At 48.6% G+C, this 14,379-nt stretch overlaps 1 protein-coding gene across 2 annotated transcripts in view; it reads right to left on the bottom strand.

Moving 5' to 3' along the window:
* Positions 1-14,379, bottom strand: part of CLPTM1L (CLPTM1 like) — a 96,696-nt gene that overhangs the window by 23,790 nt on the left and 58,527 nt on the right. For both annotated transcript variants that reach the window (XM_069730360.1, XM_069730361.1), the window contains exons 8-9: positions 10,165-10,259; positions 1,432-1,516 (exon numbers count right to left, since the gene is read on the bottom strand). In XM_069730360.1, coding sequence (XP_069586461.1) covers positions 1,432-1,516; positions 10,165-10,259 — 180 coding nt within the window. The remainder of the gene's footprint in view (positions 1-1,431; positions 1,517-10,164; positions 10,260-14,379) is intronic.

The following is a 14,379-nucleotide window of genomic DNA, read 5'->3' as shown; positions in this document are numbered from 1 at the left end:
GCAGCGGGGACAGCGAGATGTAATTCATTTTTTCATTTTTTTTAACCATTTGACTGAACATTCTGGTTCCGAAACTGTTTTGCTAAATCCACACAAGCGAATTACAATAAATATATATATCTATATATATTTATTATTTTTCACAAAATTAAATTAGAATTCAATTCCACTCAAATTTATTTGCTCATCTCTCTGTGATACCTGTTTTTTTTACTCTTTAATTGCACAAAAATGCTGCATTTTAGGGCAAAACAATTTTCTGCATTTTCATCTGTCTGAAGATGCTGTTCAATTTGTCATTAGCGCTGTAAAAAAAGTGGTGCTGAGGGTTAGGGCCCCTTAAAGAAGCACTTGACTTTCTTAATTAAATCTGCGTATGGTGTGAGCGTGTTAATATACTCACCTACAGCTGCTTTCTCAGACATCCAGTGCCTTCCCAATCCGCTTCTTAGTGATACGACCACAAGCAGGAAGTCCCTTTTACAATGTCAGTCTATGTAGTAGTCTTCTGACGCTCTATAGGCTTACTTTAGAAAAGCCACTTTTGGGTTCATGCAGAGCGCAGTGTGATCCGGCCATGCTGCAGAGCGCAGTGTGATCCGGCCATGCTGCAGAGCGCAGTGTGATCCGGCCATGCTGCAGAGCGCAGTGTGATCCGGCCATGCTGCAGAGCGCAGTGTGATCCGGCCATGCTGCAGAGCGCAGTGTGATCCGGCCATGCTGCAGAGCGCAGTGTGATCCGGCCATGCTGCAGAGCGCAGTGTGATCCGGCCATGCTGCAGAGCGCAGTGTGATCCGGCCATGCTGCAGAGCGCAGTGTGATCCGGCCATGCTGCAGAGCGCAGTGTGATCCGGCCATGCTGCAGAGCGCAGTGTGATCCGGCCATGCTGCAGAGCGCAGTGTGATCCGGCCATGCTGCAGAGCGCAGTGTGATCCGGCCATGCTGCAGAGCGCAGTGTGATCCGGCCATGCTGCAGAGCGCAGTGTGATCCGGCCATGCTGCAGAGCGCAGTGTGATCCGGCCATGCTGCAGAGCGCAGTGTGATCCGGCCATGCTGCAGAGCGCAGTGTGATCCGGCCATGCTGCAGAGCGCAGTGTGATCCGGCCATGCTGCAGAGCGCAGTGTGATCCGGCCATGCTGCAGAGTGCAGTGTGATCCGGCCATGCTGCAGAGCGCAGTGTGATCCGGCCATGCTGCAGAGCAGGAACATCACAGAGCAGAAAAGAACGGCGCTGCATCCCGGAGACAACCGGTAGGTAGCTATATTGATACAGTCACATTACATACCATATACATATTTAATGAAAAAATTTTTTTGGGGAGTCCTTTTTAAAGATTGTAAAAAGAATTAATGGCAATCAATCGCATTATTGGGAACATTATTCAACTTTATGACAAATCACATTAAATGTTAAGAATGGGACATACCTGCTTTAGTCGACATCCCAACCATATTCTTCTTCTTTTTCCAAAAACTGATATCATTTTTAAATGCAAGAAAATCAAATAAAAGCTGCAATATAAAAAACAAAGATTGAAGATTTAATTAAGCAAACCAATATAGGTTTTTGTTAACCCCTTCACGCCTTGGCCAAATTCCGTTTCTTTGCTTCCCCCCCTTCTTCTAAGAATCATAACTATTTATTTTTCCATCCACATAATGGAATGAGGGCTTGTTTTTTCTGGCACTGGAAAGAAGGAAGAAAATTCCAAGAAATGGCAAAGAAAAGTGCAATTACACAATTATTATTTATTTACCATGTTATCAAGCATGTATATATATATTTTTGTAAGTGGTGAAAAGTTTTTTGGGGAAATTTGTATTAAAAAAAATCATAATGCATTGTTCACTCATTTCAAGGACCCACAACGTTTTTTGATTTTGTGATATTGGGTCCGGTGAGGGCTTATTTTTTCACCTGAGCTGATGTTTTTACTGATTCAATTTTGGGTAGATACGAAGTTTTGTTCACCCTTTATTGCAATGTTGTGGCATCCAAAAAAATTATTCTGGCATTTTGATTTACCAATTGGATTAATTTTATATTTTGATAGATCGACTTTCACAAACCCCGCGATACCAAATATGTGTATTTTTTTTAATGGATTTATTTTTGATGGGGCAAAAAAGGGGAGGTGATTTAAGAGGTTTTTTTTTTTATTTTTTACATTCTTAACTTTTTTTTATTTTTTTACTGTATTTAAAGGGAACCTGTCACCCCCAAAATCGATGGTGAGGTAAGCCCACCGTCATCAGGGGCTTATCTACAGCATTCTGTAATGCTGTAGATAAGCCCCCGATGTTACCTGAAAGAGGAGAAAAATACGTTAGATTATACTCAGCCAGGAAAGATGCAGTCAGGGACACAAGATATTACAGAAATAGGGATTTTTGTGTTACTCACCGTAAAATCCTTTTCTCCGAGACGCTCATTGGGGGACACAGGACTGTGGGTGTATGCTTCTGCCGCCAGGAGGCTGACACTAAGTAAACTTGAAAAAAAGTTAGCTCCTCCTCCATCGTATACACCCTGACACCGGCTACCAGAGACTCCAGTTTGGTGCAAAAAGCAGTAGGAGAACAAAACACAAAAAAATAATGTAACAGCATAAATACAGAAACTTTATGTCTAGAAAAGATCCTACTGACTAATGTAATCAGATATAACCAAAGCAGCCATAAGGCTACCAGGGAGGGAGCTGTGTCCCCCAATGAGCGTCTCGGAGAAAAGGATTTTACGGTGAGTAACACAAAAATCCCTATTTCTCCTTCGCCTCATTGGGGGACACAGGACTGTGGGATGTCCTAAAGCAGTCCCTGGGTGGGAAAAATAACTCACCAGTCAAAGACATCCAGATGATGGTTGTCTATAAATGCGCCACTGCCGCTTGAAGAATCCTTCTACCCAGACTTGCATCTGCAGAGGTCTGGGAGTGGACATTATAATGTTTGACAAACGTATGCAGACTAGACCAGGTCGCAGCTTTGCAAACCTGTTCTGCTGAGGCCTGGTGCCGAACGGCCCAGGAAGCCCCCACCGCTCTTGTTGAATGAGCCTTGATTCCGGCCGGAACCGTCATGCCCATGGTGCGATAAGCCTCCTGAATGGTCGCCCTTATCCACCTGGCCAGGGTAGATTTTGAAGCAGCGCATCCCCTCCTGCGACCCTGCGGAAGGACAAATAGAGCATCTGTCTGGCGAAAAGGAGCCGTACGGGAAATATACCTCCTCAGAGCCCTCACCAGATCCAACGTATGGAGAGCTTTTTCTACACGGTGCGTAGGTGCCGGACAAAAAGAGGGCAGAACAATATCTTCATTGATGTGAAAAGATGAAACAACCTTTGGCAAAAAGGACGGTGCCGGTCTGAGAACTACCTTGTCCTGATGAAATTGCAGAAAAGGGGGACGACAAGAAAGAGCTGCCAGCTCCGATACCCGTCTAATGGATGTTATAGCCACTAAAAATACAACTTTCCAGGAAAGAAACATCAAAGAAACATCTTGCAGGGGCTCAAAAGGAGCGTTCTGTAAAGCCCTTAAGACCAGATTAAGGTCCCAAGCTTCCAAAGGAGTCTTATAAGGAGGGACCTTATGAGCGACTCCCTGGAAAAAAATCCTGACCTGACGATTAGTAGCAATCTTGCGCTGAAAAAGGACAGATAAAGCCGAAATCTGCCTTTTAAGGGTACTTGGAGCAAGCCCAGAATCAAGGCCTGCTTGAAGGAAGGCTAGAATGTTAGGAATGGAAAAACGCAGAGGAGGCAGCCCGCGCACTCTACACCAGGAAAGGAAAACCTTCCAAGTGTGATAGTAAATCCTGGCCGAGATGGGCTTACGTGCACTGATCATGGTATCAGCTACTTTTTGAGAAAACCCTGCCTGAGTTAAAACCCAAGATTCAACGGCCAGGCCGTCAAATGTAGGACCCCTGAGTTCTGGTGGTAGATCGGCCCTTGAGATAGAAGATCCGGCCGATCGGGGAGCCGCCATGGAACCCCGGTGAGAAGTTGTACCAGGTCTGCATACCAGGTCCGTCGTGGCCAATCCGGAGCGATCAGGATGGCCGGCACTCTCTCCGATTTGATCTTCTTGATTACCCTCGGGAGCAGTGCCAGAGGAGGGAACAGAAAAGAGAGATGAAATTGGTTCCAAGACAGTACCAGCGCATCCACGGCGATAGCCTGGGGATCTCGGTACCGAGAGACAAAACTGGGCACCTTGGCATTCACCTTGGACGCCATTAGATCCACGTCTGGAGTTCCCCAAAGATGGCATATCTGCAAAAAAACCTCGGGATGGAGAGACCATTCCCCGGAGGCTAGACCCTGACGGCTTAGGAAATCTGCCGCCCAGTTTTCTTCGCCCGGAATGTGGACCGCTGAGATCACAGAGTGATTTCTCTCCGCCCAAAGTAGAATCTGTTTTACCTCCTGCATGGCTGCCTTGCTGCGGGTGCCCCCCTGGTGATTTATGTAAGCTACCGCTGTGGCGTTGTCCGATTGAATTCGGACAGGGCGACCCGCCAGAAGATGGTGAAAACGTAACAAGGCTAGCCGAACTGCTCGAATCTCTAAGATATTGATGGGGAGATCTAATTCCCGAGGAGACCAGCGTCCCTGAGCTGTGTGATGGAAGAACACTGCTCCCCAACCCAGGAGACTGGCATCTGTTGTGACCACTAGCCAATTGGTTGGAGGAAAGGGCTTCCCCCTGAGTAGAGATGGGCTGTTTAGCCACCAAGAGAGAGCCTGCTTGATCTGGAAAGACAACCGAAATCTGCGGTTGAGAGAGAGAGGATTTCTGTTCCACACTGACAGGATTGCTCGTTGGAGGGGTCGAAGATGAAGCTGTGCAAACGGAACTGCCTCTATGGTTGCAACCATCTTTCCTAACACCCTCATCCCGGACCGAATCGTATGAGGGTATGGTTGTAGAAGATTCCTCACTTCCCGCCGAAGGGCTAGGACCTTGTCCTGGGGAAGGATTGATAGGGCTTGAGAGGTGTCGAAAATCATGCCTAAAAAAGAGATTTTCCGAGACGGCTGTAGGGATGACTTCCTTAAATTTACCAACCAACCTAGACGGGAAAGGGTGTCCAGAGTGATGCCGACATTTTCCCTGCAAGACTGAAATGTCGGTCCCTTGATCAGCAGATCGTCTAGGTATGGCAAGACGACTATACCTCGGGAGTGCAGAATGGACACTACAGTCGACATGACTTTTGTGAACACCCTGGGAGCGGAGGCCAGTCCGAAAGGTAATGCCGTGAACTGGAAGTGTAGATGGTTTACGGCAAACCGGAGAAATCTTTGATGAGGCGGAAAGATGGGAATATGAAGATAAGCATCCTGAATGTCTACTGAGGCCAAAAATTCTCCCTTTTCCAGAGAGGCGATGACCGACCGCAGAGACTCCATCCGAAAGTGTCGAACGCGGACAAACCTGTTTAAGAGTTTGAGATTTAGGATAGGCCTCACTGCTCCGTCCTTTTTGGGCACTACAAAAAGATTGGAATAAAAGCCCTGAAACTTTTCTTCCTTTGGAACAGGAGAAATTACACCGCTGATACGGAGAGACTCTATGGAATTGAACAAGCTTTGACGGAGAGATTTGCACCTGGGAAGAACCGGGAAGGAGGAAGACGGACCAGCTCTATCTTGTAACCTGAAGATACGAGCTCTGCCACCCACTGGTCGTGAATTACCTGAAGCCAGACCTGGCGAAATACAAGTAGATGTCCGCCTACTTTTTTGGAGACACCCGGAGGAGGCCTCCAGTCACTTGGCCGAAAATCTTTGAGTCCTAGATCCTCTGGATCTAGAAGACTGGGGACGCATTCTTCCCCCTTGGCTGGCCGTATAAGAGTTCCGACCGTCTCGGTCCTGATTGGGCCGACCCTGCACAGGAGAGCCTGATGCTGGGGCCCATCTGACATAGCGAAAGGTTCTAAAACGGGCCTGAAATTGGCGCCGAAAAGGCTGTCTAGCCTTCTGCTGAGGAAGAAACTTGCTTTTCCCTCCTGTGGAGTCGGAAATGAGCTGATCCAGCTTTTCTCCGAACAAACGACCACCCTGAAACGGCAGGGATGTAAGAGATTTTTTAGAGGTAGAATCAGCCCGCCAGGACCTTAACCAAAGGGCCCTTCTGATGGCAATAGCATTAGACGCAGCCGAAGAAGCACAATCTGCCGCATCCAGAGATGCGTTAATCAGATAGCTACCAGCCATAGCTACTTGAGACGACATTTCAGCCAATTCCGCTGACACATTACCTTCTTGGAGAGCCTTAGATAACGAATCTGACCAAGATATCATAGCCCTGGCAACCCAAGTTGCTGCAAAGGAAGGAAAAAGTGCTGAGCTTGAGGCCTCAAAGACGGAACGAGCCAAACTCTCTATAAGACGATCCGTAGGATCCTTAATCGATGAGCCATTAGGGAGAGATAGCAACGTGTTAGAGGCTAAACGAGACACTGGAGGATCTACAGAAGGATTTTCTGCCCAATCACTACAAAGTTCCGAAGCAAAAGGATACCTAGCCTTCAGAGCGCTTTGCCCTGAAAAACGTTTGTCCGGGTGCTCCCGATTGCGTCGAATCAGGTCCTCGAACTCAGGGTGAGAGGAAAAGACCCTATGGGCCCGTTTAGTCCGCTTAAATGAGACCTTATGATCAGAGGAAGAGGTGAGCTCGTCTTCTATCCCCAAAGACTGATTGACAGCTTCAATTAGGCTGTCTACTGACTCCTGAAACCCAGGTTTATCAAAATTAAGAGACCCTTCCGACTCGTAGTCAGTCTCAACTTCCCCGCTTTCTGCAGGGGAAGGAGAGCGGGATGCGGAACTCCAGGATGCGGAAGCACCTGAGTGCCTGGGCGACGCTTTGCGATTCCGCTTTCCATGCGTCTGTCGAGTGAGAGCGCGGCCCCTGCAGGCCGAAGACTCCTGAGACCCCGAGGCCCTCTCTGAGACAGGTGGATTACCGGTCCCGACCGCCGGGGTCTGCAGAGATTTGATCGCTTCAGTAAGGGACGCCATGGATTGTGACAAGGACGTGACCCATTCCGGTGGAGCTACCCCAGCATCTGCTTGAGGGACCGGAGCCGGAGAGACTACTGGAGAACTGGCAGGGGGGGGGCTCCTGGACGCGTTCAGAGTCACAGGCCTCGCAGAGGCGATTACTTTGGGCGTGCGGAAAAAGGGCACTACAAGATACACAACTGGTAAAAAGAACCGTGTGAGTCTTAACCCGTCTAGACATAACGATCCGTAATGCTATACCCAGGGCCAGAGACTGGGAAAAAAGGAATGCTTCAGCCAGATGGAGGGAGAAGCACTTACCCCAGTCCTGTGTCCCCACGAGTACCGTGATGGATCCTGAAAGCACGATGCGGAGCCCAAAAGCGCTGTCTTATATGCACAGCAGGCCTTAGGGGGGAGGGACCGCCAAACGATGCTGCGGCCTGGAGCAGGCCCGAAGCCGGGGCCTCAATTTTTCCCCCCTTAGAGCGAGGAGAGCCGGAACCGGAAGTGACGCGCCGGAGGGGGCGGAGCCTCACAGCGCGGTCCGATGGCCGGAAGTCCCGGCTCCAGGAAGCTGCTCCACGCCCGAAGCGGCCAGGCAGGGCCGAAGCCTCTGGGGGGACAGCGGCGCTGATCATACCCGCAGCGCCGCTCCTAACGCCGCGCGCCGCCGGACCACGCTGCAGCGTAGCTGCGCCACAGCATCGCCGACATAACGCCACAGCGCCGGACAACGCTGCAGCGCCGCCGACCCAACGCCGCAGCGCCGGATCACGCTGCAGCGCAGCAGTCCTAACGCTGCAGCGCCGGATCACGCCGCAGCACTGCTGTCCCAACGCCGCAGCGCAGGACCATGCCACAGCGCCGCCACACCAAGACGCCGGCCTCAGCAGCGCTGAAAAAAGGCACCGCACTCCCGAAGCGCAGGTAATGCCAGGAGCCCCCCTTGTCATACCGCACTATCGAGGGGTAGAACCAATGACGGTGCAGGAACCCTATCTCCATTATCCCCAGGATAAGGAGAGGGACAGTCCACCACCCCAGCTAACACCGCAGGGGTGTAGAAATAAGGGGGGAACACACGGACATCTTATGGGCACCTGTACAGCCTGGAGTCTAGCTACCTCAGGGTGGTCAGGGCTAGTCCGGTGAAGAATCCCACGTAGCGGGGAAGGATACGTGGCGAAACATCGCACGTACTTGCCCGTTGATGGTTTGGGGAGATCGGACCCTCAAAAAGGTCCGTCGCCCCTTCAATCCAAAGATGTTGAAAAAATCGGGTCCAACGATCCAGGACCCAGAGATGTGCCTCCTTGAGACACTAAGCATAAACTGGAGTCTCTGGTAGCCGGTGTCAGGGTGTATACGATGGAGGAGGAGCTAACTTTTTTTCAAGTTTACTTAGTGTCAGCCTCCTGGCGGCAGAAGCATACACCCACAGTCCTGTGTCCCCCAATGAGGCGAAGGAGAAACGTGCGTCCTATGTCGTGAAGGAGTTAAAGGGAATCTGTCACCAGGTTTCTGCTGCCTCATCTAAAAGCAGCATAATGTAGGAAAAGAGACCCTGATCCCAACAACGTATCACTTAGTTTACTGGGAGTAGCAGCTGTGACACAATCAGAGTTCTTAGACAAGTCAGTTTCTTCAGTACGTGTGGTGACAGATTTCCCATGTACCGGAGACACTTACACACTTAATGGGTCTGTGCATCTTAGTGTGTTCCAGGCCGTGTGTCCGTGGGCAAAATACATGAACGTGTCCATGTTTAAACAGCAGCACGGGCTGCAAAATGTCCCGCACAAGTGCATACTGATTGCACACAGACACAAACTGTGTGTAATCAGTGATACACGTACCGTCACCTGGGAAGCAGTGGTACAGTTAGCGCTGCTGCCCGGCGCCGGGTGCTGAAGTCTGCTCTCATCATTCAACCCTGCTCGTACTGTGATCAGTGCAAGCAGGGGAGAATGATATTGTATGCAATTGTATGCAACTGATAACAGCGAGAGCAAGCGGCGGCCAATGGGACTACTACTCCCATCAGCCTACACCTACTGTCGCTAATAACAGTGAGAGCAGGTGGTGGCTGATGGAACTATTAATCAGCCGCTTGCGTTATAAATAAATACATAAATAAAAAATCCGTTATGGGTTCCCCTGTATTTCTGACAACCAGCTTTGCTAAAGCAGACAACTGAGGGCTTCAAACCGCAGCTGTCTGTTTTCCCTGGCTGGTTATCAAAAATACAGGGGAACCGACCCCAGTTTATTTATAGTGCAGACGGCAGCTGATTAATGCTCTTATCAGCCACCGCCTGCTCTCGCAGTTATCAGTTGAATTTAACTTGCATCATTCTCCCCTTCTAGTGCTGATCAGAGCACAAGCAGGGGAGAATGATGTGAGCCATCTTCAGCACCCGGCGCCGGGCAGCAGCGCTAACTGCACCACTGCTTCCCAGGTGACGGTACGTGTCTCACTGATTATACACAGTTTGTATCTGTGTGCAATCAGTAGGCATGTGTGCAGGACATTTTGCTGCCCGTGCTGCTGTTTAAACATGGACATGTTAATGTATTTTGCCCACGGACACGGTCTGTGGAAACACACTAAGGTGCACAGACCCATTAAGTGTGTAAGTGTCTCCGGTCCATGGGAAAACTGTCACCGCTCGTCTAAAGTACCGCTTCTTCCCAGGCGCTGGTATGTGTGGGACTGATGTGGCAGACGGCTGCCACACGTGGGCCGCAAGTGTTACACACACGGACATGGATATCTCTGGTACTGTTTTTCCGGTACGAGTATGGGCATTACTGTATGGTTCTTGAAGAACCTCGTACACCAGAGAATACTTTACAGATTCTGTAGGGGATTGGTTGTTTTGTGCATATGGCGGTTCCTACCTTGGCGGGTGGGAGCCTACTATGATGTACCACGTCAATTGACACATTCGAGGGATTCTATGGTCGCTAGTTCACTATCTACTGGTGTAAATCCACCATAAGTTTGTTACACAATATTAGTAACTCAGCCCCATCAAATGTCGTCAGCCACGAACAGCTAGTTGTGCAATTCGGATAAATGATAACACATGTACACACACAAATATTTATATCTGTGGACGACAAAAGATAAACTTACATGAAAGGCAGCTACAAAAAAGGTAAGAGCTAGAAAATAAAGGTTGGTGTCCACGAAAATCCCCTTTACTTCATCGGTGTCTTTTTCAGAAAAGCCTGCCAAAAAGAATAACAATGTTACATTATTTATATATCACATACACAAATGTACAAATTAGGCCATGTGCAGAACGTGCACTAGTCAACACGGCTACATTACTGTGAAGCAGAACCATCACTACGGTAATTATTTTATAAATCAATAATAAGCAATAAAATAAGAACTTTTGCAATTTTAATTCATAGGCACTGAATACAGACTTTCCCATTACGGAGATGGCACTCATAAAGTTCTATAGAGAACAGTAACTGTTTTTAGGAGAACGTACACTAGCAGGTCAATGTCAGGGTCTGCCTCTATCTGCTCACCTCTTTATAGAACTTTCCTGCTTTTAAGCAATATTTCTTCTTCCAGGAGCTATAACTGTTTTATTTTTTGTCAATATAGCCACATGAAGCTTGTATTCTGTGGGACAAGTTGCGTTTTTGGATGACAGCATCCACTTTGCCATGTGATATACTGGGAAATGGGAAAAAATTCCAAGGGCAACACCACTGTGACAAAAACACCCTGCAATTGTTTCTTGGAGTTTTTTTTTTTTAATTGTTTTAGGCATTCATTATAAGAAATAAATACAAAAAAATTCTCCAGGTCAGCAGGATTGCAGCAATGCTAAACATAATTAAAGCGATGAAATAAAAAATTCAGGAATACGTAAAAATAAAAATATGGCCAGTGCTGCCATTTTCAGAGACCCATAATGTTTTGTTTTTTTCGGTGGATAGAGCTGTGAGAGGGGTGTTTTTTTTAGCATGAAGCATTGATATTTATATTAATATCATTTTGTGGAAGATACATTTTGATTGCTTCTTATTGCATTTTTGAGTGGTTGCTGTGGCTGAAAAAGATAGGGATTTTTTTGTACTCACCGTAAAATCCTTTTCTCCAAGCCATTCATTGGGCGACACAGACCGTGGGGTGTATGCTGCTGCCAATAGGAGGCTGACACTAAGTGATACAAAAAAAGTTAGCTCCTCCCCTGCAGTATATACCCTCCTGCTGGCTCTCAGCTAACCAGTTCGGTGCAAAAGCAGTAGGAGATCAATAACAATATATGAGCGTATAGCATGTCATATTCTAAAAAAAACAAGCATAAGCTAATAACAGGGTGGGAGCTGTGTCCCCCAATGAATGGCTCGGAGAAAAGGATTTTACGGTGAGTACACAAAAATCCCTATTTCTCCTTCACCTCATTGGGGGACACAGACCGTGGGACGTCCCAAAGCAGTCCCTGGGTGGGGACAACAATAGATCAGGCCCTGTGTAACCGCTACTTACAAGTGCGCCACCGCAGCCTGCAGAGTCCGCCTGCCCAGACTCACATCTGTGGAAGTGTGGGAATTATAGTGCTTCAAGAATGCATGCGGACTGGACGAATCCGCAAGCTTGCAGGCGTGCCTTGCTGACGCCTGGTGCCTAGAACCCTTGATAGACAGGGAGATCGGCTGACATCTAGCACGGAAGGACTCCTGGATGGTGAAAAGAATTCACCATGTTATCATGGTCGATGAAACGGCTAAACCCTTCCTGAAAATGTCAGGAAGCCTTCCTCTACCGTCAGGAAGCCCAAATAAGGGTATGTTCACACGTTCAGGATTTCCATCCTTTTTTTTTCAGGACAGTTTTTTTAAAAAACTGCAGCTCTTGGCAGAAAACGCAGGTCCTTTTTTTGGTCCTTTTTTTGTCCTTTTTTGATGCGTTTTTTTATCCTTTTTTTATGCAGTTTTCTATGCAGAGACTGTGTGTTTCCTAGGAAGCTTTTTAGGGCTAAAATGGCTGAAAATACCCTAACCCTACCCCTAACCCTAACCCTACCCCTAACCCTACCCCTAACCCTACCCCTATTCTAACCTTAGTGAAAAAAAAAAAAAAAAATTCTTAATTTTTTTATTGTCCCTACCAATGGGGGTGACAAAGTGGGGGGGGGGGGTGTCATTTACTATTTTTTTATTTTGATCACTGAGATAGGTTATATCTCAGTGATCAAAATGCACTTTGGAGCGAATCTGCCGGCCGGCAGATTCGGCGGGCGCACTGCGCATGCGCCCGCCATTTTGCAAGATGGCGGCGCCCAGGGAGAAGACGGCCGGACGGACACCGGGACGCCGGGTAAGTATAAGGGGGGGAGATTAGGGCATGGGGGGGGCATCGGAGCACTGGGGGGGGGGGGGGGGGCATCGGAGCACGGGGGTGGGGCATCGGAGCACGGGGGGGCGGGATCGGAGCACGGGGGGGCAGCCACACTCCGCCCACGCACTTCCACCCGCTCCCCCGCACTTCCTGCTGCAGCGGTTCTGCACATCAAATCGCAGTAAAACCCGCAGATATATTTTTGATCTGCGGGTTTTACTGCGATTTTGACCTCACAATGGAGGTCTATGGGTGCAGAACCGCTGCGGTTCAGGAAAAAGAAGTGACATGCTCCTTTTTTGCCGCAGCTATTCTGCGCGGCTTTTTAAACGAAATTACGGACCATGTGCACAGCAGTGACTGTTTTCCATAGGGTTACATTGTTATGTACCCTGCATGGAAAACTGCTGCGGAACCGCAGCGGCAATACCGCTGCGGTTCCGCAGTAAAAAACGCACTGTGTGAACATGGCCTAAAACATCCAACCTTCAGAAGGACGCTGTCCTCAAGACGTACCTACTCAGAGCACTCACTTCGTCCAGAATATGGGGGATCTTATTCCATTTTGTGGACTGGAGCCAAAAGAGATGAGGGAAGAACTATGCCCTCATAACAGTGGTAATACAGTACCACCTTGGTAACAAGGGATGGAGATGGAATGAGGACAACCTTGCCTCGAAGGTAATAAGGGAAAAAAGTCTGAAAGAGCAGAGAAGCTAGCTCCGAAGACTCGTCAGAGTGAGAATATCGCAGAGGAGAACGGGACGACTTTCCCTGATAGTAAAGTCTGCCCGGATGAAAAAGGAGCCTACTGTAAGGCTCCTAGGAATAATAAGGTCCCAATGATCTAACGGTATGCGATAGGGAAGAACTACGTGTGAAAACTCCCTGTGAGAAAGTCCCTACTTGCAGTTGTGCTGCGATAAGGCGTGAAGATACTAGCTCCGCAAACAAAAAACGGACGTGGTCAGTGCGGATCTCTGAGGATCACTGGGGCCCCTTTCTGCTTCCGAAAGGATTTCAAAAGCAGTGGAAGGGGAGTTATGGAAACTGGTACCACGGCAGAACCACAGCATGGAGAGCGATGGCTCTTGGATCTCGAGGCCGAACCACGAACTCGAGTACATTGGCCTTCAGTCTGGATGTCATCCCACCTACAACTGGAGAGCTCCAGTAAGGACAGATCTGATGGAAGACTTCGGGGTGAAGTTCCCACTGACTTGAGGCGGAACCCTGACGGCTGAATTTGTTTGCCGTTCAGAGTTCTACTTCTGGGATATATACTGCCAAGATCACTGATTAATAGACTTCGGCCCATCAGAGAAAGTGAGGTACCTCGGTCATGGCGCCTGATCGTGGGTACCTGCTAGATGACTGACGCAAGGCACCGCCATGGCATTATCCAATTGAATTCGGATAGGGTGATCCGCCAGAAGGCAGTGGACCTGATGTAAGACTACCGTTCGGATCTCCAGAACAATGATGGGGAGAAGAAGACTGGCATTGGTAGTTACTAATAACCATTGAACCGGGAGAAAGGCCCTGGATAAAGAAGGAGCTCAGAGACTATTGTCTGAAAGTCTATTTGACTTGCTGAAAACGAGCGGAGCGAAGGAAACCGCTTCCATTGTCGTCACCATTTTTCCTCAGAACTCTCTTAGCAAATCGAATGAAATGAGGGGTGAGTAATCAAGTCCTCAGAACTCTCCTTGCGCGAGCTCCCTGTTGAAGAGCCATGACCTTGTCTCGAGGAAGAATTACCATCCTTCTAGAAGTGTGCAGGATCATCCTCAAAAAGGATATCTGCTGGGCTGGAAATGAGAACTTGTCTAAGTGTAGCTGCCAGCCCAGGAGAGAAGGTATCGCAAGAGATATAGACGACTCAGCGTAGTCCTGGAAGGGCGGCTAGACAGACCAAACAGGGCAGAACGAGCACGCCTCTAGAGTGCAAGAGAAACATGACATCCGCCATGACCCGAGCGAACA

Source organism: Ranitomeya imitator, chromosome 6 (genome assembly GCF_032444005.1).
Source record: "Ranitomeya imitator isolate aRanImi1 chromosome 6, aRanImi1.pri, whole genome shotgun sequence".
Classification (NCBI taxonomy): Eukaryota; Metazoa; Chordata; class Amphibia; order Anura; family Dendrobatidae; genus Ranitomeya; species Ranitomeya imitator.
This window is presented reverse-complemented; position numbering and strand designations above follow the sequence as displayed.